The 22,556-nt window shown below is 37.6% G+C and overlaps 4 protein-coding genes and 2 long non-coding RNA genes across 24 annotated transcripts in view; 1 reads left to right on the top strand and 5 right to left on the bottom strand.

Moving 5' to 3' along the window:
- LOC104762371 overlaps window positions 1–7,888 on the bottom strand; it is a 15,182-nt gene extending 7,294 nt beyond the window's left edge. For 10 of the 16 annotated variants that reach the window (XR_002036614.1, XR_002036605.1, XR_002036618.1 and 7 more), the window contains exons 1-10: window positions 7,734–7,888; window positions 7,531–7,644; window positions 7,263–7,435; window positions 7,100–7,175; window positions 6,840–6,959; window positions 6,622–6,765; window positions 6,408–6,535; window positions 6,222–6,320; window positions 5,944–6,081; window positions 5,773–5,859 (exon numbers count right to left, since the gene is read on the bottom strand). This is a non-coding gene — a long non-coding RNA (uncharacterized LOC104762371). Of the gene's footprint in view, window positions 1–5,772; window positions 5,865–5,895; window positions 5,899–5,943; window positions 6,082–6,221; window positions 6,321–6,407; window positions 6,536–6,621; window positions 6,766–6,839; window positions 6,960–7,099; window positions 7,176–7,262; window positions 7,436–7,530; window positions 7,649–7,733 lie in introns of those variants that run through there. The other 6 variants (XR_002036606.1, XR_002036608.1, XR_002036610.1 and 3 more) reach the window with 6 other exon arrangements.
- On the bottom strand, window positions 264–4,838 carry LOC104762368. Of its 4 annotated transcripts, none has more exons than XR_002036621.1 (23): window positions 4,742–4,838; window positions 4,580–4,657; window positions 4,434–4,493; window positions 4,230–4,347; window positions 3,979–4,139; window positions 3,819–3,877; window positions 3,600–3,682; window positions 3,456–3,529; window positions 3,302–3,347; window positions 3,149–3,206; window positions 2,983–3,062; window positions 2,815–2,909; window positions 2,645–2,729; window positions 2,422–2,542; window positions 2,242–2,330; window positions 2,092–2,138; window positions 1,865–1,954; window positions 1,589–1,729; window positions 1,184–1,311; window positions 1,004–1,105; window positions 783–869; window positions 640–717; window positions 264–555 (listed from the first exon to the last, which is right to left on the bottom strand). It is a non-coding gene; the product is annotated as an uncharacterized LOC104762368 (long non-coding RNA). The 4 variants fall into 4 exon arrangements; XR_763467.2 differs by having other exon boundaries at window positions 799–869; XR_002036620.1 differs by having other exon boundaries at window positions 264–551; window positions 799–869.
- Window positions 9,299–12,789, bottom strand: LOC104762366 (mitochondrial inner membrane protein OXA1). Its single transcript, XM_010485643.2, has 10 exons — window positions 12,665–12,789; window positions 11,802–12,289; window positions 11,532–11,622; window positions 11,032–11,079; window positions 10,814–10,872; window positions 10,443–10,518; window positions 10,220–10,351; window positions 10,021–10,128; window positions 9,884–9,938; window positions 9,299–9,785 (listed from the first exon to the last, which is right to left on the bottom strand). The coding sequence occupies exons 2-10, from the start codon at window positions 12,266–12,268 to the stop codon at window positions 9,520–9,522; spliced, it is 1,302 nt and encodes a 433-aa protein (XP_010483945.1). The 5' UTR covers window positions 12,269–12,289; window positions 12,665–12,789; the 3' UTR covers window positions 9,299–9,519.
- On the top strand, window positions 13,465–14,307 carry LOC104762364 (putative non-specific lipid-transfer protein 14). Its single transcript, XM_010485642.2, has 2 exons — window positions 13,465–13,966; window positions 14,057–14,307. The coding sequence occupies exons 1-2, from the start codon at window positions 13,614–13,616 to the stop codon at window positions 14,064–14,066; spliced, it is 363 nt and encodes a 120-aa protein (XP_010483944.1). The 5' UTR covers window positions 13,465–13,613; the 3' UTR covers window positions 14,067–14,307.
- Window positions 14,367–17,250, bottom strand: LOC104762363 (protein IQ-DOMAIN 14-like). Its single transcript, XM_010485641.2, has 2 exons — window positions 16,695–17,250; window positions 14,367–15,347 (listed from the first exon to the last, which is right to left on the bottom strand). The coding sequence occupies exons 1-2, from the start codon at window positions 17,082–17,084 to the stop codon at window positions 14,535–14,537; spliced, it is 1,203 nt and encodes a 400-aa protein (XP_010483943.1). The 5' UTR covers window positions 17,085–17,250; the 3' UTR covers window positions 14,367–14,534.
- Window positions 18,478–19,296, bottom strand: LOC104762362 (tapetum-specific protein A9-like). The gene is made up of 2 exons (XM_010485640.2): window positions 19,005–19,296; window positions 18,478–18,660 (listed from the first exon to the last, which is right to left on the bottom strand). The coding sequence occupies exons 1-2, from the start codon at window positions 19,264–19,266 to the stop codon at window positions 18,647–18,649; spliced, it is 276 nt and encodes a 91-aa protein (XP_010483942.1). The 5' UTR covers window positions 19,267–19,296; the 3' UTR covers window positions 18,478–18,646.

Raw genomic sequence — 22,556 nt, 5'->3', positions numbered from 1 at the left:
AAAAAAAAAAAAAAAAAAAAAAAAAAAAAAAAAAAAAAAAAAATCTCAGAATTTAGTATCAGGGCAGTCTTACTACGATTGAGCTACACCAGTTGATGTTGCCTAAGTAGTTGAAAGAATGTCTTATGGGCTTGTTAGGGTAGTGCTAACTATATTGGCAATGGCGTAGTTCGAGAAATTAGGAGGATGGTATCGTCTAAGTTCACTTAGTTTGTTGATTACCTTGGTTAAAGTTTTGTTGTTCGTGTACTCTCTCTGTTGGGATCATAGATGCTGCTTTATCCTTACTCAGTTTAAGAAGTGTTAATATACTCGATATGATGTTAAACTGTATAATTACCAGAGAATATCTAAGTGGTTTGACTTATTAGGAAGGGAAGGTTTATCAGATGAAGAGGCGCTTTGGCTTGGGAGTTACAATGCTTTTTGCTCAAAACTCTTTGTCTCAAGAGTTTCAGTACTACAAGCCAGAGGAAGAGAGCTTCGGCCTTTAGATCTGTGACTCAGGACTGCCTGTTATAGCCTTCAAGTCAGTTTAGAAACTGGGGATACTGACTTGAAGAAACAAAATAAAAACCTGTTAGGATGCTAAGACATGGAAATCTCAAGATTGTATTATGGAACCAAAAGGTCACTTACTTGGGAATCTTGGTTACTGCTCCTGCCAATCAGAGAATCCAAAAGCGTGTTACGTTTAGAAGATCCAATCCAGTTTCCCTGCACATGAAAGTAAAAAAGTTCAGAGCCAAATACAAAATTCAATCTGAGAAGTAAAGACACACCACCAAAGCTCTGTACTTCAGCAGGATGAGCACCAGATAGCTCTTCCTCGGCATCTAGGGTAGCAAAAATGCATTGAATGGTTCAATCTGCATAAACCAAAACACAAAATATTAAGTCACTGGTTGGATTCTGAGAGTTGGATTCTGGTTGATATATTAACATAAAGAGTAACCAGTTTGATGTTGTTACTGTAAGGCCAAGTACAATACAAAGGGCATACCTGGAGCTTCTTGTCCAGTCATGGCATCAACAAGTAGTAGCACTGCTGTGGGATACAAAAATTTCTTCACGTCTTTTAAATCGTTCATCATGCCTTTTTTATCTGTCACAAAAGAGCCAATTTCATGACTAAAGCTGCAATAGATTTATGATACAATGACTCTCAAAGACGAAAGATTACCTTGAAGGCTCGCTGCAGTACCCATGATAACTACATAGACATTATTCTTTTGAGCTTCTTTTAGACCTTGCTTATTGGCTAGATCTGCAGGTTTTACATCAGTCCCTGCTGTATAAACCGGCACAAACCTGAAACAAAGAGGGCATAAGGGAGTATTGATTTACAGAAACGAATATCATCATATGTTCACACACAGGTTCTCTTAAGCCATTTCTACGAATGCACAGATGCTCCAAAAGTAAAAATGTCAATACCTATTCAGCTAAAATGACAAGTTGATTGATGGCAGCAGGTCGGGATACATCTCCAGAAATAAGCATGTAGATATCATAAATGTCAAGTGTAATTTGATAGAGAGTAACAAATATCCCATAAACATCTCCACTGTATTTTGAAAAAGCATACCTGGTACTTTTTTAGGTAACAAGCTATCTTTCAAACTCCTTGGAGCCCAGCCAACAATATTACTGTAGGACCTGATTAAGTAAACTATAGCACATATACTTCCCCTCCACCCATAAATTTCACTAGCTCATCATGTAGAATCTGCAACATAGCCATGATTAGCCACACTTCAGTACTATTAAAATTAAAATGATAGAGTAAAACAAAACCATTACGCTAATGAAAAAATATGGGGAAGGACTAAGGACTAAGGGGATGAAACAGAAACAAAATTACCTTGACCAACTGCTGATTTGGTCCGACTCCACGAATGACTCCCATCCCAACGTCTAGGAGACTAACATATTTAAACAAACCTTATAATACCTGGAAAGACTCACCTGTTAGCAAAACTGCCAAGAGGCTAATGCAACAAATAAACAAGAATACCAACAAAGTTAACTAGAGACAAGAGATAAAAATAACCAGACATATATAAGCACATCTCATGAGTGCAAACTTACCCACTTTCTGCTTGTTGTGATCCATCCTTTGACAACATTATGACAAGCTGTTTAGGAGTAGTTCCAAAATATTCACCAGCCAGAGAAAACAGTGACGACCTTAGAAACCAAGCATTCGCATATGAAACAACAACACACACACAAAAATACCTTCACCAACTACTGATCTGGTCTGAATCCACGAATGACTCCCATACCAACGGCATGGTCACTTAGAGACTGAACAAACCTTCTAACAACTGCAAGACTCACATGTTAGCAAAACCGCCAAGAGAATCCTAATTTGAGCTTAAGGGGGGAAAAAAATACAAAGAGAAAAAACAATCGAACCTTGGCCTTTGAGTTTGATCTACAAGCAGCCTCCTAGAGTACACTAGTCAACTGAGCAAACACTCTGAAGTTCGAATTTCGGAGAGCTAGGCACAGACATGAAGTGAATAAATAGGCACCTCTGAGCATAAAACGTTATGGTTGATAATCCTTTCAGAATAATAAAAAGCTGTTGAAACTGATAAGTTGGAACCAATGTAAAAATGGTGAACAGATTCAGTACCTGACCACCGCAACAGTTCTCTAAAAATTTCCGTGTGACAAAGACTTCTCCTGCGGCTTGCTGGAGCTATTTAGAGCATATATGGCTGCAACATAGAACAGAGGAAAAATAAAAGTTAGAATTGAGACGAATACAACTTTGTACGAATAACTGTTTTGATAGGCTTGCACCTGAGTTACTGTTTCATCAACTTGAATGAGAGGTTCTCCATTTAGAGGATCTAAAAGCGTGCTCTGATTAGAAAGATCCAATCACTTTACCTGCACTATAAACATAACAGGAAAGTAAAGCACAGAGACTCCACCTCAGCAACTTAAGTAAGAAGTAAACACACGCACCAAAGCTCTGAACTTCAGCAGGATGAGCACCCTCCTTGGCATCTACGGAACACAAAATTAAATGGTGTAATAATCCTTACCTGCATCAAACACAAATCTATGATTTCAAAACAAAGCACAAAACAGAGTTGTCACCAAATACAAACATCTAGGAAGAATGTGTAACCTTAGGTTAAGCGAGCATATGAGCTGCATTCGTCGAGATATCTTCATCCAAGAGGTATCTGTAAAAAGAAAAACATGACCATAAATTTAGTATCTTCGTATACAGAAAGAAACTGAGAAAGTATTAACCCAACAAGAACAAACCATATGATACCTCTGTGGAGATTTGAAAGGGTTATGGAGAACCATGCATGGGGGCACTTGGAGAAGTTGTCCACAAATATAAATGGCCAACATAGGAAAATAAAAGTTAGAATTGAGACGGATACAACTTCGCAGTAGCAATAAAGGTTATGGTAGGCTAGTACCTGAGTTCTCCATTGAGAGCATATGACTTTAAAGCTGGTCTTTGTCGAGATATCTCCATACAAAAGGGATTTGTCTGAGAACAAACAAACTGAGAAATAATAACTCAACAAACTGAGAACATAATAACTCAACATGGGCAAAACCGTGGAGAGAGAGAAGCTGAAATGCTGGTAGCTCAGATACTTTCTCCTCCACCCATCAATTTCAGTAGCTCATCATGTACAATCTGCAACAAATCCATAATGAGCCACACTTCAGTACTATTGAAACCAAAATGATAGCGTGAAACAGCTATCAAAACCATTATTCTAATGAAACAATATGTGGAAGGAAAAAGGAGATGAAACAGAAACCAAATATACCTTGACCAATTGAGTAGTTTACTTACTTGGATTGATGTCTACAATGGGTTATCACCAACCTGAGGGAGAAAAACAAAGAAGACCATTAGAAGCCTTGCATTAGATGAAACAACAACACTAAGGAACAAAAAATAGAGAAAGAGAGAAAAAAAAATCAAACCTTGGCCTTTGGGTTTGACTTTGGTCTGCAAGTAAGCAGCCTCCTCAATTCCACCAGTCAACTGAACAAACATCTCGGCTCTTCACTTGGCTCCTTGTGTATCTTCCCTTGCCAACAGTCTTCCATTTCACCCAACTCCATAGCTCCATTACAATGCTTACCTAGCCAAGTAACATTGTATTATCTCAAACAGAGATGGAAACAATACAATTAGGAAGAGACTATTATTCAATGTGAAGAATAATTAATACCTTGCTGTCCACTCTAAGAAAAGGTTTGTTAATTACCCATGTGTATATTATAATGGCCCCCCATCAGTTGAAGTAGTGGCATCTCCAGTGGGAAATTAAATGGTCTAACAATTTTTACCTGCATCACACACAAATCTATGGTTTCAAAACAAGGCACAAAACAGAGTTGTCACCAAATACAGACATCTAGGAAGAATGTGTTACCTTAGGTAAGGCGAGCATATGATCTGCCTTTATCGAGATATATCTCCATACAAGAGGTACCTGTAAGAACAAAAACATAGACCATAACTTTAGTTATTCGAATATAGAACAAAACTGAGAAAATAATAAACAGAATAAGAACAAACCATTGGAGACTTGAAAGTGTTATGGAGACCAAATGCATGGGGGCCGTGGGAGAAGAAGCTGTCCACCAATATAAATGGCTGCAACATAGAACAGAGAAGTTAGAATTGAAAGTAAAACAACTTCGCAGTAGCAATAAAGGTTTTTTGATAGGCTAGTAGTACCAGAGAGTTCTATGTTTCATCCACTTAATCAACTTTAACATTGAAGGGGTTCTCTCCAATCAGAGGATCCAAAAGCGTGTTATGATTGGAAGATCCANAAAAAAAAAAAAAAAAAAAAAAAAAAAAAAAAAAAAAAAAAAAAAAAAAAAAAAAAAAAAAAAAAAAAAAAAAAGCTCAGATACCAAATACAAGATAAACTTTAGTAATAGTAAGCTTACCAAATTACAAAATTCAAAGTCTGACGCGTAAAGACACACACCAAACCAGAGAGCTCTGTCGTACTTCAGGAGGAGCACCAGAAAGCTAGCTCGTCGGCATCTAGGGTTCAATCTGCAAAAACAAAACAAAACACAGAAAAAATTATGTCAAGGTGATACGATACATAACAAACAAATAAAAAGAAAAAAAGAGTATAATTAAGGTGGATAACATATTAAAACAAAACATAAAAGAGAGTAACAAAGGACAAATCAAGAAAAACAAAATCGAACCTTGGCCTTTGAGTTTGCTCTGCAAGCAGCAGCCTCGAGTCCACCAGTCAACTGAACAAACATCTCGGCTCCTCACTTGGCTCCTTGTCTATCTTCCATTGCCAACAGTCTTCGATTTCACCCAACTCCATAGCTCCATTACAATTCTTACATAGCCAAGTAAACATTGTATTACTTCAAACAGATGGAACCAATACAATTAGGAAGAGACTATATTCAATGTGAAGATACCGTACCTTGTTGTCCACTACGTACCTGAGAATTGCTGTTTTCACCCACTTTAATATTGAAAGGGTTCTCTCCGTTGAGAGGATCCAAAAGCGTGTTATGATTGAGAGGATACAATCCAATTTTCCCTGCACTATAAACATACCAAAGGAAAGTTAAGAAGCTCAGAGACCAAACAAAAGAGAAACTTTAGTAACAAGCTTAAACATAACAAAGGAAAGTAAAAATGCTCAGAGACCAAACACAAGAGCAACATTAGTAACAAGCTTACCAAATTACAAAATTCAAAGTCTGAGAAGTAAAGACACACACAAGACCAGAGATCTCTGTAGCCATAGCAGTTAGGATATCTTCACCAATCACCAATCCAAGAGCGTGTTAGATCCAAATCCACTTTCCCTGCACTATAAACATAATACACATGAAAGTAAAAACAAGCTCAGAGACCAAACACAAGAGCAACTTTAGTAATAATAAGCTTACCAAATTACAAAATTCAAAGTCTGACAAGTAAAGACACACACACCAGAGAGCTCTGTAGTGCTTCATGAGGAGCAGGATGAGCACAAGAGAGCTGGCTCGTCGGCATTTAGGGTACCAAAAGGTAATGGGATAAAAAATCTGCAAAAAACCAAAACACAAAAAAATTTAAGTCAATATGGTTGGATTCTGATAAGATACATAACAAAAAAAAAAAGGAGTGTACAAGGGTGGATAATAGTAAAACAGAACATAAAAGGGAACCAGTTTAATGTTATTACTGTACGGGGGAAGTAGTTCTTCTTAGTGTTTGTTCTGAATCTTCTTCGACAATTCTCCAAACCCTAGCATAGCGACCGTGTTCTGAATTTACTTCGTCGCTTCGAAAGAAAAAGAATAAAACCAATCATCAGAGATCAAAAAAAAAAAGAAAAAGAAAAAGATAAGCAAAAATTGGGAAGACAAACCGTGGGGGAGGAGAAGAGAGAGAGAGATGAGTTGAATTGGTGGGTGAGGATTGAGGAAGGAAATACAGAGTAGCAGACACCCAATGTGGAATCTCCAGCGGAAAACTAAATGGTGTAACAATCGTTACCTGCATCAAACACAAATCTGTGATTTCAAAACAAAGCACATGACAGAGTTGGCACCAAATACAAACATATAGGAAGAATGTGTTACCTTAAGTAAGGCGAGCATATGCGCAGCCTTTGTCGAGATATCTCCATACAAAAAGGTATCTGTATAAAACATGACAACATACGAAAGGTTCTCTCCAATCAGAGGATCCAAAAAGCGTGGAAGATCCAATCCACTTTACCTGCACTATAAACATTAACACAGGAAAGTAAAAAAAGCTCAGAGACCAAACACAACAGAAACTTTGGTAAGAAGCTTACCATAAAATCTGAGAAGTAAAGAGAGACACACACACACCAAAGCTCCGTAGTACTTGAGCAGGATGAGAACCAGAGAGCTCCTCGGCATCTAGGGTAGAAAAAGGTATGGAATGGTTCAATCTGCAAAAAGAAACCAAAACACAGGAAAGTAAGAAGCTTACCAAATTACAACACTCAAAATCTGAGAAGTGAAGACACAACAGCAATTTTAGCTTCATCAATTGTTATATGTAAGGGAATGAAAACTGTAACAAAGATACCTTCAAAAACAGATCGACGGATGCTGTTACGGTAGGAACGCCGACGACCGTGTTCTGAATCTACTTCGTCGCTTAGCTTCAAAAAAAAAAAAAACAAATCTTAATTAGAGAAGCAATTCAACAGAGATCAAACGAAAGAAAGAAGCAAAACTGGAAGCCAAACCGTGGAGGAGAGAAGAGGAATTGATGAATTGGTGGTTGAGGAATGAGGAGGAAGCAAGAACCCTAGAAAAAAAGCAATCTCGATGATGGTTTTGCAATCTCCCCCCTTAGTTCTGGCTTCAGACATACATACACGTCTCGATCATGGTTTTGCAATCTTGTCTAAAAAAAACCCTAGAAACAAAAAAAAAGACAGAGAAGTAAGAGAATAACAAACAAGAAGAAGAAGAAGAAGGATGGAAAGAGAAGAAAGCGAGATCAGAGAGTACCAAAGAAGAAGAGACCACGAAGAAGGGCTCGTCGTCTTTGCTTTGATCCTATTCCTATCCTCCATCGCTCTCGGATTCCGCTGATTTTGCTTCTCCGGCCAAGACAATTAAGACCTAACTAGTGTAATACTCAAGTCAGAATCCATTAATCAGAGATGAAGGAAAAGGCAGAGAGAGGGAGAGAGAGAGAGAGAGAAACTTACTTAATTATGTTGGAATCGAACAATGGGATCTCCATCCATCGGCTTCTTCATCACAGTCCCGAGACACCACCGGCGGCGATCTTTTCCCACCAAGACAATTCGCAGAGCTGCTTCGCTCTCAGTCGCAGAGAGAGCAACAAAGAAGAAAAGATGATTTTTTTTATTTTTCCAACAAAAGAGACGAGTGAAGAGAGAGTATTTATAAGATTTTTAGGGTTTACACTTTACACCAAAGAGAAATAGGAAAACTTGTTTTTTTTCCTTTTCCTTCGTCTTTGCATATTTATTTCCTTCCTTTTTTCGGATTAATTTTTCCTGTTTCTTGGAAACAAAAGGAAATCGATCAGATCACAACGGTAAGATAAAAAAAAAAAAGAATTAATAATAATAACTTCACTTTCATCTTTTGTTAACCTATATAAAAAGATTAATTCCTCAAAATACCATATTTTAAGTTTTTTTTTCTTCTAAAAGTACCACAAAAGTTTTTTTCAAAAGTACCACGAACACAAAAAAAGGAATTTTAAGGATGTAAAATTTATTTTTCTTAGTTTGGATTGACAATTTTAGATTTAGTGTATAGTTTGTAGGGGGTATGGTTTAGATTTAGGATTTAAGATTTAATTTTTAATATTAAAACTTTATTTTAATTTTGTGGTTTTTGGAAAAAAAACTCAGTTTAATGGTATTTGGAAAGTAAATCTAAAATTGGTACTTTTGAAAAAAAAAAAAAAAAAACTATCACATATCGGTTCATTCTAAAAAAAACCATCATCATCAATCACAACAAACACAAACACATACACATTAAAAGGAAAACTTTAGTATCTATGTTAAGCACTTTCTCATACACTTTTTAGTATCTATGTTAAGTACTTACCTAGTCCTCTCTTCTAACGTTAATCTTTTTGTTTTCTTATTAACTCGAAAGATCATGAGCCTTATATCCGTGAATATCTTCATTGGTACGTCGGTTAGATATAGCATTCATCAAATTTAGGACAACTGATGCTTAATTCCTTTGGTAAGAATAAATCACACATGTACAGTACAATAATAGACTTTTGATTCACCTCCAACCTCTTAATTTGGTCAAAACACATCCTCAAGCAGATCCTTATGTACGTATGTTGATGAGTATAAGATGAATGATTTGACTGTTTGCAGACAAAGAGATAGTGAGATACGAAACGCCTAAACTGGTGGCGGGAATACACAGATCCGTCTTCGTGCTGTTCAAACAGTGTGGGAGGCAAACGGTGATGGCAGCGCCGGAAACAAGAGTGTTTCAACACAAAAATGCGTTCTCTTCTTACTTTGGTCGTCTTTCTATACTGTTTACTTCAACGCCCAACGTGAAACTGCTCCTCGACGACGTCCTTCTTTTATTAATCCACTTATATAATATAACCTCTACCTTATAAACAATAAAGCTCAATAAACCTACAAAGATTATGGATGGTTTATCAGACTAAATCAAACCACTCCCTATATGTTCAAATATATCCAATTTTGTTCAGGTTTTGTTACTTAACAATATAAAAGAGTGTATGTTATTTAAAATGTTTCTATAAAAACAGTATTCTATTCTCTAACCGGTCAAAACAAACTTACAATATCGTTCCATAAAATAATCAAAGAAAACATATAATTTCACTAGTAGCTGCCTCCATCAATAATGAGAAAAATCTGTGTAAGGTAGTAACTAGTTCACTTTTGAGTCAAAAGCTTTATTAAGTTTTCCTTTGCCCGTCTAACAATAATAGTATGCACCACTTTGGATCGATCACCTCTTCTTGCTGCTGTTCTTCTTCCTTCCCTTGACTTGGCTCTCCAAAGCCTTGAGCCTCTTACTAACAGGACTCAACGATGTTGAAGAGGCCCTCGGGTTTACTGGCGAAGCTGGTAGTGTCTGGTTCTGTGAATGGTCCTGCGTCATGGCTTTCATTTTCTTGAGAGCTGAAAACAGGTCAAATGAAGGTTGTTGACCTGGAGGAGTTGGAGGCAGTTCTGGTATGCGTAACATCTTCTTCACTTGAGGACGCTTAATCACTGTCATTAATCACCACATAAACCATTCCTTGTTATTGTTTCAAACCAAAGAATATGCTGCAATTAGTTAGGAATCTTGATTACACACACTCACTCACCAAGTCCATACATGAGGGAGAAGATGTTGGATGTAATCCAGTAACAAAATATAGCCTGCAAATAAATTTTCGCAGAGACATTAGAAAATCCATATCACAAAGTCTTTGGGGTTGTTATTACCGGTAATAATAATAACCTGCGGAAAACTCATTGTCATGGGCACCGTGAGGAGAGCGAACCCCCGGAAAACATTTTTTATTGTGCCAGCCATCGGATTCCCTTCCATGCCTTCTTGTGCATTACACTGGGAGGTGACAACAATTCAAGCTTAAGTTTGTAAGTCTGACAAATGTTGAAGATGTCAACATTGTTATTTAAGTTAGCAGAAACGGTACCTCAACGGTTATCAAGAATGTCAATCCTGTTATAACCGGCAAGATGTATAAGCTGTCGGGAGTTGTTAGATCGGTAAACCATAATGCCCCTCCTGTTTGGAATGAAGGTACCTTCTCTGCCATATTTCGAATCTGGGGAAACAAATTTAACTCATTTTGAGACAAAAAGCCTCATGACAAACAACATATCCCAACAAGCATCTTAAAGATTAAAAGGTCTTACAGCAAGAAAAAAGCAGATGAACAGAGGTCCCTGAATAAGCATCCCTTTCATTGGAGTGAATGGAGTGACACCATATCTGTAAATTATAAACAAACACTGTATGGTTATTTGGACATATCAACCAAAATAGCTCAAAATGTCAGGAGACTACACCAACTCAATAGCCAGCAGCAGACGAGCTATAATATGACATAGGATAGCGCACTTGCTTCCCAACTATGATCAACGAGGGGTAATTTTGACATGAACTCCAAATCTTAATAATTAGTCTAGAATTCTTGATTAGCAGACCAAAAGAAGTCCAACACTCCAAAAGAGATGTTTCAAATTGATTTCTGGTCAAAAGAAGTTTAAATCTAAAAGCAGCTTACTCTTTAAACAAATTCTTCATCTTCTTTTGACCTTCTGCCATCGTAACGGCGTCCATGCCCTGAACGGAAAATATAGAGAAAAATTAAAGAAAGATGTAGATAAGGAAATTCGGGGCTAAAGCTGAGTGGACATATAGTCAGTACAAAAGCTATTGGCAGAGTAGCAAAAGTGAGGAGGAATCGCATGATGTATGGCTGTAATGGAAAAGTTAACATACCTTGTTTTGCATTTCCTCCCGGATGGACTCCAACCGTGGCTTCATCAGCTGCATAGGATCATAGAATACACTACTGATGGATGCAGCAAACGGCAGAAATATAGAGAACCAAGTATAAATGCCAGAAAATATAAGTTAAAGTTCATCGACTTATTTATGCTTTTCTTTTATAACTTAAATTTTGTTTCAGAACATGAGTACGTAAACACAGAAGCAAGACGAAAATGTAATGGTTGAAAAGTAGAAGATCCGCATGAAATTTACAAGTACTTCCTTTATGATTTATTGGAGACTTGTGTCATTGACTACAGTGATGTGAATCTCATTTCCTATTCTATTGAGAGTCCATATTCCACATGTAATGTTTAATAATTTCAAAATCGAAAAAGCATGTCTAATTCTCTAAATACAGACAATCTCCATATTTGAAATGACTTTATATAGGCACTATCCTAAATGGTCTGCAAAGTGAAAAAAAGAGGAAAAAGGGAGACACATACCGCCAACTTTGTCGTGTCTTTCATTTGTTTGATCAAGAGAGGAACTGTTGATGACCGGATCAATATGGTTGCCACAACAATGGACGCCCACCTGTTAGGATATGAGGAAATGGTAATATCTTAAACATATGCTATGTCCAGAATTTAACTCATATATATCCAGGAGTATTTAGCTAACGTGTGATGTAATTAAGATCAACTCCAGGCAGATTAATCAAAGTGAAATACGACTCAAAAACAGAAAGAAAAAAAAAAAATCAAGTTCCTTACCACTCAAAGCCAGTGAATGAATGCACCATATCAATGCAATGCTGAAGGGCCGCAATAGGGAAGAAAGAGTCAGCAGCTGCAAGTGTAACTTCACTGACTGCAGCGGCAGCCTGAGCTGGAGCATCTTGCAATGTTGATTCGCTTATGACTTCTGCGATATCGGACATGACGCCAATATTTTCCGAACCGACACCTTGTGCACTTGACATGTAACGATAGAAAGCAAAACCAGAAGCAGGAGCCAGAGGCAAATGTAAGCTTCCTCCTCCTCTTCCCGGGATTTTGGAGAAATCAAAGCTGTTGTTAACGGATCTTTGGTGAAGAAAGCTATGGTAACTTCTTTGAGATGTTTCTTGACAAAATGATTCCCCTTCACGATCATTTACACGAGGGACAATATGATAAACTGGTTGATTCCGACGAGCGAAAAGTGTGGACCTTATAGATAAGGTTCGCCTGAAAGCCATTTTCAGAATCTAAACAAGATCCTGCAAGTAGTAAAAAGGACAAATTACTAAATTGGTGAAAAGCTGTAATTTTGGTCACAGACGAATTAATAAATATGTGATTTTTAGATCAAAGAGCAAAGCTTTTTGTCATCCTCGATCTTACTAACAAGATCCTTAGAAGAGTCATACTATAGATTGAACTGTCACATATGAAAGAAACAGAGCAGATTTGAAAGCAGAGAGATTTCAATAGCAGCACCAATCAAATCAGAGACTTAAACATACAATATCCAAATCTAAGCTAACCATATGGTAGAATCAAGCATTTAAAAAACCACAAACAGAGTAACGATCAATAGCAGCAGAGGAACAAAACCAATCTTGAACAGAGAGAATCTGAAGAAATAGTGAAACCTGGAAATGGAAGAAGAATACGGTGGCGGTGAGATGAGACAGCTACGGCGAAAAATTGACGACGATGATAAAGGGGTTTTAGAACGGCCCAAGTTTTTTTTTTTTCACGACATCACTAATGGAACGTACGAGATTCAGATTGGTACGGCAAATTAGGGATTTTAGTTAAACCGAACTGGTTTGTGTTTGTGTTTGGTTTAAAAACCGAACCGAATCCGATCGCTTTTGACTTTTTGACTTTTTTAACCTTGAACCGAATCCGATCGCTTTACAACAGGGAGGCCGGCGTGGAAATTTGGGTTATGGAGGATGTTAAGAAACAAGAATGGTCCAAGGTTACAATAGTAAATAGCCCCACTGGAACTGGTGAGATCGTTTTCGTCAATAAGATGGTCATCTTTCCTGACATGGTATCAGTTGTCTATTTTGATCCTAATCGACGAGATGGTATGAGACTCGTTGGAATCCATTATCCAAGGTACTAGTGCGGAGGAAAGAAAGCGCAATCAACTTATTTATATATGGGGTATTCCATATCATGTGGAGAATACAATGTGTTTGTATTATAGTGTTAAATTTTCCAACATATTTTTTTTTTTTTCATTGAGAGTGACTCTCTTAATTATCTCTATGAGCTTATTCACCTTTTACTTTGCACGACTTCACTACTAACATTGGTTAAGAAATGCTAACGTGCACGTCAATCAATCCACACTATTGTGCACCATGAATCATCATTCGCATGAAATGACTTGTTTTTAGATGTGAACATATAATCCGAAATATCACACAACCTCTGTTGGAAACCAACTCCAAACACACACACAGAAACGCTCATTTTTTTCCTGTCTTGTCTATAAACCATAGCTTGTATAACAAGCAAAAACGTTCTAGCTAGCTAGCTAGTTTTGGTCAAATAAAGATTCATCATTCTCTTATAAAGATATATATGATGAAATCATTCTATCCGGTGATGTCTCTCTTCTTATTACTATTGTCGGCTACATGTTCAGCGACGGTGCAAAACGCTGCGGATTGTGCGGCGGTGGGAACGCTGGTCTCGTCGTGCACGAAGTTTGTAAACTACGGTTACCCGGATCCGATACCAGGGTCGAGCTGCTGCGATGCGATGACGGTGATCGGGACCTACTCTGATTCGTCGGATAAGAGAAAGTGGCTCTGTAATTGCTTCATGGAACTCATCAATGTCTATAACTCTAACGCCACCGCCATTTCTACGTTATCTGGTTTCTGCGGTGTTGTTTTGGGTTTCACCATCGACCCTAACACCGATTGCAACTTGTAACTTACTACTAAACCTTTCCTCTTTGTATATATATTCTTATATCATCTAAATTATCAAATTTGATTAATTTATATGCTTTTTTCTAGCATTCAGTGAAGGCACTAAAATCTTTCAAGGCTCAGTGGATTCAGAACGATGTCGTACCACTCACGAATTATGTGTTTAAATCTGACTGAGGAGGGTTTGGTTATATCCTAAACAAAGATGTATTAAACTCATTGTTGTTGTCTTGGAAAAATAGTTACATCAGTTAGGTTTTGTTTAGTTTCAGTTTTTCTAATATCTAAATAATCTAATCATTTTAGTCATTTCAACATTCCGTTTTTGACACAGTTTAAACCGGTATAAGTTGGATATAAGCAGTTTGATTAATCTGTGATTGAGCACTAATCAACAAAGGTAAGAGAGAACAGAGCTATGTTCCTTCTTTTGCAAGCAATCGAAACTTGTTAAAAACAATTTACACATCCCCCAGTGTTAACACCTTTTAGCTCCTGAAAAATTACCAAACTCAAACCACAAAAAAAAAAGGAACAAAAAAAGTAAAGAAAAGAGAATCAAAATCTAAACAAGAAACGAAGAATGCATCCTCGATTTCGCGCTTTGGTTACGATTCAATCGATCAGAAAGTCCTCCTCCGTAGTAACCGGGGCTTCCAACATCCGTACTCTCTTCTGCAACCGCCGTGTAGTAGTAATACTGTCCCTGAACAGATCTCTTGTAGCCACTGGTATCATTAGAGACCTCAGATCTCTGTTTCGGCGCGCTCTGTGACCGGACTTTAGCTTTATAAGACTCTGTGTTAGCCATGTAATTCGGGTGATAACCCGAGTAGTAATAGTTATTACATCCCCAAGAATACTCGCTTCTTGATGTCGGCGTAAATGGAGTTCTTCGTCTTGATCCACTAGACCCAACTTGAGGACTGTTCTCTGTACTTCTTGGACCCAACAAAGATTGTTGTCTTTTCCTCGGAGACTCATTGTTTCTCTCTGAACGTAGCGGTTTGGGATGAAATTGAGGCTTCCAAGTATCCACTTCTAGGATCTTGTCTTCGTCTTGGACTTCCTCGGCTTGCCAATCTAACCGCTTAGAGCCACCACGGTGGTCCATAGAGATGACTTCAGCGTTTGAAACGCAGCGAGTGTGGAGAGAACGTGGAGAAGAAGAGGAAGATGGGAACAATAGAGCGGTTGAAGAGTGGAAAGAGACAGAGGAGTGAGAAGAACGAGAGGCTCGAGCACGAGCTTGAGATTGGAGACGAACCAGAGTCTGCATCCTTCTAAGCATATCTGCGGTTTGTTTTCTCACTATGTGTCCTCTCACTAATGCTTGAAGCTTCACTAATGCCTTTAGTGCTCTTAATGCCCTCCTCGCCTGAAATGTGTAACACATTAGCCAAAATAGAACCAAAAAAAAAAACTTCAAAGCAGACAATAAATGCAACAAGACCCAAGTTTCACTCGTTTGCATGTACTTCCGACGCCAATGTATAAAGTTTATAATTTTTTGATATAAATATAAATATTGACTTCATATAACATAAACTTGAAGTAAAAATTGGCTCCACCACAAATAATCGAAGTTGAGTTTGCTTGAAAGGGAATGATAACAAGGACAAGACGAGTTTAATCATTTGTTAAAGACACAATCATCGTTAATTTTGAACACCGCTAAAGGGATTAGTGGTTTGTGAAATTATTCTATCTTGCTTTTAGTTTCCCAACCACTTCCACTTGGTACCAAAAACTAGATATAGTAATCACAGAGCCCACCATTCTCGTAAGTATTATGTCGCAAGGCCAAATACACACACACACGAGTTCTTCTTTTCACATTGGTCAAGATGTGAGAACACACATACTAGATCTTGGAAATAACATAATTTAACACACATACTAGATCTCCAAATTCCGTGTTTTGAACCTTTTTATTACTAATAAACAATTAATTCATCCATAAGAACTTGAAAAAGAGTTGGAAAAAACATGGTTAAAAAATGAAACTTTATTAGCTAAAAGTGAAGATAAAACAGGCAACTTGCAAAAGTTTTTGGCTAAAGATTTCAACTTTAAAGTTTCTGTTTCCTAATGAAAAAGAGAGAAAAAAAAAAAAGAACCCATCTGTAAAATACTAATTAGTCTTATTTATTTCCATAAAGTTCAGAACTCAAAAAAAAAAGCAGAAAATAACGTGGAAAGAAAGAAAAAAAAAAAAAAGAACTTGGCCCATCACACAACTAAAAAAACCAAATGATTCACACCAACAATAATCTAAGTTCATCTAAAAAAATCTTATCAGATCTTTCATCAAATTTTCTTGAGTGGCTAAAGAAATAAAACAGAAGAAGAAGAAATATATATTTTTTATAAGTACTCTGTAATTCATAACCACTAAAAATAGTGTCGGCAGAATGTAACAAGTTTCAACGAAACTTCTTTGATTCACATTTGTTTGTCTTCTTCTTCTTCTTCTTCTATAGTCAGTTTCTTTCGGACCATAACCCCACACAAGAAAATACAAATTTTACCCATTGTTTCCATTTTTCAAAATTTTGAATTTTGGGAATGATTAAACGAAACAAAAAACCCGAATTTTCAGACAGCTAGTTCACACTACGTTAAAGAATTTTAGTAAAGTTTCCTTAATAGATTAAAAGATTAACTGACTAACTGAGGAAGAACAGAGAGAGTTTTCAAGTTTCAAGAAAATGAGTAAACTAACCAGATAACCACGAAAAGACGATTGAATCTTCATAGCCGCGAGATTCTCCTGAGCCCACCGACGGTTACTTCTTCCGATTTGAAACACCGACGAGTTTCCTCCACCGCCACCGTTTCTCCCGCCGCCGTTTCCGCTAGTGAGTCTGACGACTTCCGCAGCCGCATGAGCAGCAGTAAGAGCAGCTTCGGCCACAGCAGCAGTCGCAGCCGCAACGGCTATGGCATGTTTGTCGGCATCCAAACCATTCTCCTCAACCACCACAGATGACTTGGACGGAGCTTTCTTGCTTGAATTAGAAGATCTGGTGGTGGTGAAGCTCCACCTCCGTTTATTATCTGATTTATCAGACTTTTTTTTACTCCCCCCGAAAAGTCTCCCGAAAAAGCCCATCGTTCATCGTCGAAAACTCGCCGGAGAGTGTTTATCTGAGCCGGTTAATCTACTACACTCTTCATTTCATATCATGTAGTTGCTGAGACTTTATTTATTTATTTATTTTATTAAGTTACAAAGAAAAAAGAAAAAAGAAAACAGAAAACGTTTTGGTTATGGAGAGAGAGCTTAAACGGCTTATATATATTACACATTCAGACAGATTACAGAGTACGCATCCACGCGCCAACATGTAACACGTTAGTTACACGCGTATTTTTTGAAAGGCTTAAAGCTTGACTTTATTTAATAAGTAAAAAAAAAAAAAGCGTCGGTTAAAGTCAATGGGCCTGACTACTCCTACCAACCGTACCACATCTGTTCTTTGTGTTTCGGTTTCAAACCCATTTATTATATAACATACGTCACTTTTATGTGTTCTTTTTTCTCTTTTCTTTTTTAGTATGTGTGTAATGTGAAATGGGATGTGAAATTGTGAAGTGATGACTGATGAATATTAGATATTTGAATTATGTATGTTGAGAAAATGGAAAATAAAATTTTCATTTTGTAAAAATAAAAGAGAGAATAATTGGGAGGACGTGTCATTCTTTGAAGCCCATACTTTCACTGGAGTCAAGTGTCTGCGACTTCTGCATACTGCAGCTTTTTTTCTTTCTTTGTTCCAATGACTGCAAAACTTTACAATTTGTGTAGGGAATATATTTTTTTTTTAAATCAGATTTTTTGTTGTTGTTGTTGTTGTTGTTGTGTGGATGATACTGGATAGGTGGTTTATCTTGTATCCAGACCACATAATGTTACATATGTTGTTTATTGTGGTGGCATATAATCCGAAGTCTTGTACTTCAATAACTAATTTTAACAGTTTCCATAACAATGAAAGGGTTAATACTCTTTATTGCAACACTAAAGATATGTTACCCATAAATTTTTAACCCAATTTGAAAGCTTTATAATTCCTTCCAAGTCACTTATTATTCGTTGTCGTTTATTTTCTACTCATTATGAGGATGCAGTTTAGAAGTAACTCAGTAAGTCTATATGAAAAGGCAAATAATAGGGAATATTCGAAAATACAAATAGCTGTGATGTACATGATAACGATCGTCTAGACTAGAAGCCCCCAATAAATATACTATCCTCAAGTCTTATTCAGCAATCAGCAACTAGGGGTCAGGTATTTGTAGACTTTCTAGCTTCTTAAACACACATACTCCACTTTTTAGCTTGACCAACAAAACAACTTGCATGATTTTTCCATGCATATATTAAACAACCTACAACTAATCTAGGAGTATTTATTTCCGATAACTAGACTTTCGTACATGATTAAAAGCATTTATTTTCGTACAGGAAAGTTTTATCCTCATAATTAGCAAAGCCTTATTACACTAGTACATAAATTTCCAAGCAAAACTTATCAGAACTTTATTACAAGTATCGAAAGAAAAAAAAGGCAGAAGCGAGAAAAAAAGACATAAAAATAGAATATTTCTCATTATTCTTTATTTTTCCCATTTCCCTCGATCATTTCAGAGAATTGATTCGTAGCTAAACTAAGCACTTATACCTGCACAACACAAACCAAAAGAAGAAAAAAAAAGAAAAACTCAGAAAGAGTTATGAAATACGAGTCCTACTATACATCATAAAAGAACACTAGTCGAGTTAGCTAGAGTCAGCCTAGAGTTGATATATGAGGTTCAATCCTACTTAATCTACTTTTTAAAATGTGGCTAATTTTTTTAGCCCAACAATTTTTTATTGTATCATTTTATAAAATCGTATAGATGTTGGTACAAAGCTACCGCGCGTATCCAAACTCAACTATGTATGAGATTTGTTCTGTTCATGCTCATCTTGGAACGAACCAAATTTTCCAAACTTATCGGTTAAAAGTGAATAAATCAGTACCGCAATCCACTGGAGGAAGGTTACAAAGCGCAGGAAGAGAGGTGGCTGCGCGGAGAGCGTTGCATAGACAATCTCTGTTAGTTGATTGAAGTGCGGCGCAACATTCTGAATTCGGTCTGCCTGAACCCGGCAGCACCATGGCGGCACACACCTGCACATTTCCTAGATCGTTGCCACATTCTTGGGCTTGAACCATCAGTATAGCAGCCATGGCTAGAAAAAGGACACTGAGAACGGCTGCCAAATACTTTAACGATGCCATAGATAAGTTTGTTTCTATATGTATATCTGATGTAGTTCTATCTATATGATTTAATTAGGACCTCACAGCAATATATGAATATTTATATAATGTTACGAGTGTATATATTTTGAGACTTGAGATATTAATTAGATAAAGATGCGCGGAGACGTTTGGCCACATGGTCTGGTTGGTTCATAAGATTAACATGCGAAAAAAAACTAAATTAATGAATATCATAACTGTTCCATTTTTAGTTTGTATTTTTTTTTCATAAATTAAATTCACGCTGAGTGCATTTATACATGTACTCAGTTATCTTATAGAAATAACTATAGTATCTATACAAAGAGTTGATTAATTAGCTTGAGTCTCTTCTATATTGTGGGGTGGATTTAGTAGGATGGTTGGTATATGGAAAATGAAAAGTATATGTTTTTCAAGTTTTTTTTTTTTTTTTTTTTTGTATAATTTTTAATTAAACCTTGCATACTATATTTTTTTAAAAATGCATAGAGATATTTCATCACAATTTCACTATTTCAGAGTCAGAATTAGCAGACTACATATATCCAGCCTATAATAATGTTATCATTCGACTTGAAAACAGAAGCTGATGTTTAGGGACAGTGGCCAAGTGTTACCTACGATGAATGATATACCGCTTATGCTCGGAGATAAAAGTAACAAAGTTTTGCCTTGCTCAATGCTTACGCATACTTAAATCATAAAGCTTGTAATCCTCTACGGCTCCAAAGATCAGTGTTCTGTTTAGTAGTATGCAGAAAAAGTCATTTACTTATTTATTGAGAACAATATATATCATCTAACTACTGTAATGATCAAATGCTCTTTCAGACTTGGATGCGAGAACTGTGTTTATTCATTAGTTCTACTAGGCTTTAAATAGCCTTATACATAACAGAAAGATGAAAAACGTGGAGACTCTGCTCCTACAACTACGGACATTGGAAAGTGGAAGAAGTGCAACAAACTTGACCGTAACAATCGGTCTTTGACTGTGACTGAGCACGTCTAATTATTCAAACACAAAGATGCTTAGACTACTTCAAACAGACTCGCGCCAACAAACCCTCCCTAAACTAAGCTCAGTGAAACTTAGCTTAGCTTATCCGTGACTGAACAGACTCCAAGCTTGCTCCTCAACCTTTCAAATGTCTCCTGGTTCAACGGCTTGGTAAAAATGTCTGCAACCTGCTCCTGTGATCCGCAATGCACCAAATGTATCACACCATCCTTAACTAAGTCTCGTAGGAAGTGAAACCTTACTCCAATGTGTTTACACCTCCCATGAAAAACAGGGTTTTTCGAGAGCTTGATTGTTGATGTGTTATCGCACATAATTGCAGTGCTCTCCTCAGCTTCATGACCCAATTCTTCCAAGATTCTCTTGAACCATATGACTTGACTGGCACACACGGATGCTGCAACATACTCTGCTTCTGTAGTAGAAAGAGTTACGATCGGCTGCTTCTTGGACAACCATGCCACTGCTGCGTTGTCCATCAAAAATGCATACCCAGAGGTGCTCTTTCTACTGTTGATATCTCCCGCAAAGTCACTATCAGTGTAAACTGATAACTCTCCTGCTCCTCCTCCTTTGTACCAAATCCCAAAATTCACAGTTCCTCTTACGTACCTCAAGACCCTCTTAGCTCCTTGTAAATGCAGAGTCGTAGGTTCAGACATGTAGCGGCTTAGCAAGCTTACTGCAAACTGCAGGTCTGGTCTCGTTGTGTTGAGATACATCAGACTTCCGATGATCTGCTTGTAGAGAGTTTCATCAACTCGTTCACCAGCTTTATCCATGTCGAATTTGCTTCCTGGCACTATTGGACTGCGTACAGCTCTGCTATTCTCCATTTCAAAGCGTCTTAGGACTTCCAAAGCATACTTAGCTTGTGAGATGTGAATCCCTTGTGGAGTTTGGAACACCTCAATTCCCAAGAAGTATCTCATCTTCCTAAGATCAGACATGTTGAACTCCTCCTACATAGATAACTTAAACTCCTTCATCATGACTTTATTATCACCAGTATAGATTAAGTCATCGACATAAACACTAACAATCAGAATGTTACCGTGTTTGTTGATCTTGCGGAACAGGGTTTCTTCATTTGGAGACTTCTCGAATCCCTCATTTGAGAAGTATTCTTCAACTCGGCTAAACCAGGCTCTAGGTGCCTGTTTTAACCCATACAAGGCTTTGTGAAGCTTGTAAACCTTGTCCTCTTCACCTTCTACTTCATATCCTTTTGGCTGCTGCACATAGACCTCTTCTTCGACCATGTTTATCAGCTCCTCATCTTCGACTTCGTCTCCCGTAACATAATCATCGAGATAACGTGGCGGTCTGGATACACGTCCCTCCCTAGCTTGGACAGGTTGATCGTTTTGAACTTCTTCCGGATCTGCAGCAGGCTCTTGTGTTGCATTCTCTGACCCCTCTTCGTCATTTTCATCACCACTTTCTTCCCATATCATGTCGTCATCATTCCAGATTAGCTCTGCATCGATGTGGTTGTTGTCTCCTTCCCAGTTCCAGTGCTTTGACTCTTCAAACACTACATCTCTGCTGACAACGACCTTCTTTGTGTTTGGAACATACAGTCGGTATCCCTTTGATTCCTCTGAGACACCAAGTAGGGTGCAGGCGATGCTCTTATCATTTAGTTTGCCTCGTTTCTCATCAGAAACATGCATGTGAGATACACATCCCCACACACGGAAATGTCCTACACTCGGTTTCACACCACTCCAAGCTTCTTGTGGTGTTACAGCCTTTACAGCATGAGTGGGACATCTGTTTAGGACATAGAAAGTCCAATTCACTGCTTCAGCCCAGAGGATTTTTGGTACCTTGTGAGACGTCATCATGGACCTGACCATGTTCATTACTGTCCGGTTCTTCCTCTCTGCAACGCCGTTTTGCTGTGGGGTATAAGCGGTTGTGAGTTGCCTTCTGATTCCTTCCTTCTTGCAGTAATCGGTGAACTCATGTGATGTGTATTCCCCTCCCCGGTAAGTTCTTAAGCATTTGATGCTCCTACCGGTTTCTGTCTCCACTTTTTGTTTAAACACTTTGAACTGAACGAATGCTTCAGCTCCTTTAAGAAGTACACCCATGCCTTCCTGCTGTAGTCATCTATGAAGCACAAGATATATCTCTTTCCACTAGATGACATCGGGCTTATTGGACCACATATGTCTGAGTGTATCAACTCCAACACTCCTTTAGCTCTCCACGTGCTTGTCTTTGGGATAGGGTTTCTTGACTGTTTTCCCACCAG

This window comes from Camelina sativa, chromosome 18, assembly GCF_000633955.1.
Source record: "Camelina sativa cultivar DH55 chromosome 18, Cs, whole genome shotgun sequence".
NCBI lineage: Eukaryota > Viridiplantae > Streptophyta > Magnoliopsida > Brassicales > Brassicaceae > Camelina > Camelina sativa.
Note: the sequence above shows the minus strand (reverse complement) of the source record. Positions and strands in the feature narration are given on the sequence as shown.

Bases quoted from the DNA above. Each gene is read 5' to 3' on its own strand.
- LOC104762366 (XM_010485643.2), bottom strand. From the start codon at position 12,268: ATGGCTTTCAGGCGAACCTTATCTATAAGGTCCACACTTTTCGCTCGT. The intron at 10,352-10,442 runs GTAAGACCTTTT...TTGTTTCCCCAG, and splicing joins TCATCTGCTTTTTTCTTGCT to ATTCGAAATATGGCAGAGAA. The intron at 10,129-10,219 runs GTACCGTTTCTG...GTCACCTCCCAG, and splicing joins CATTCTTGATAACCGTTGAG to TGTAATGCACAAGAAGGCAT.
- LOC104762362 (XM_010485640.2), bottom strand. From the start codon at position 19,266: ATGGCATCGTTAAAGTATTTGGCAGCCGTTCTCAGTGTCCTTTTTCTA.
- LOC104762363 (XM_010485641.2), bottom strand. From the start codon at position 17,084: ATGGGCTTTTTCGGGAGACTTTTCGGGGGGAGTAAAAAAAAGTCTGAT. The intron at 15,348-16,694 runs GTTAGTTTACTC...TACACATTTCAG, and splicing joins CGTCTTTTCGTGGTTATCTG to GCGAGGAGGGCATTAAGAGC.
- LOC104762364 (XM_010485642.2), top strand. From the start codon at position 13,614: ATGATGAAATCATTCTATCCGGTGATGTCTCTCTTCTTATTACTATTG.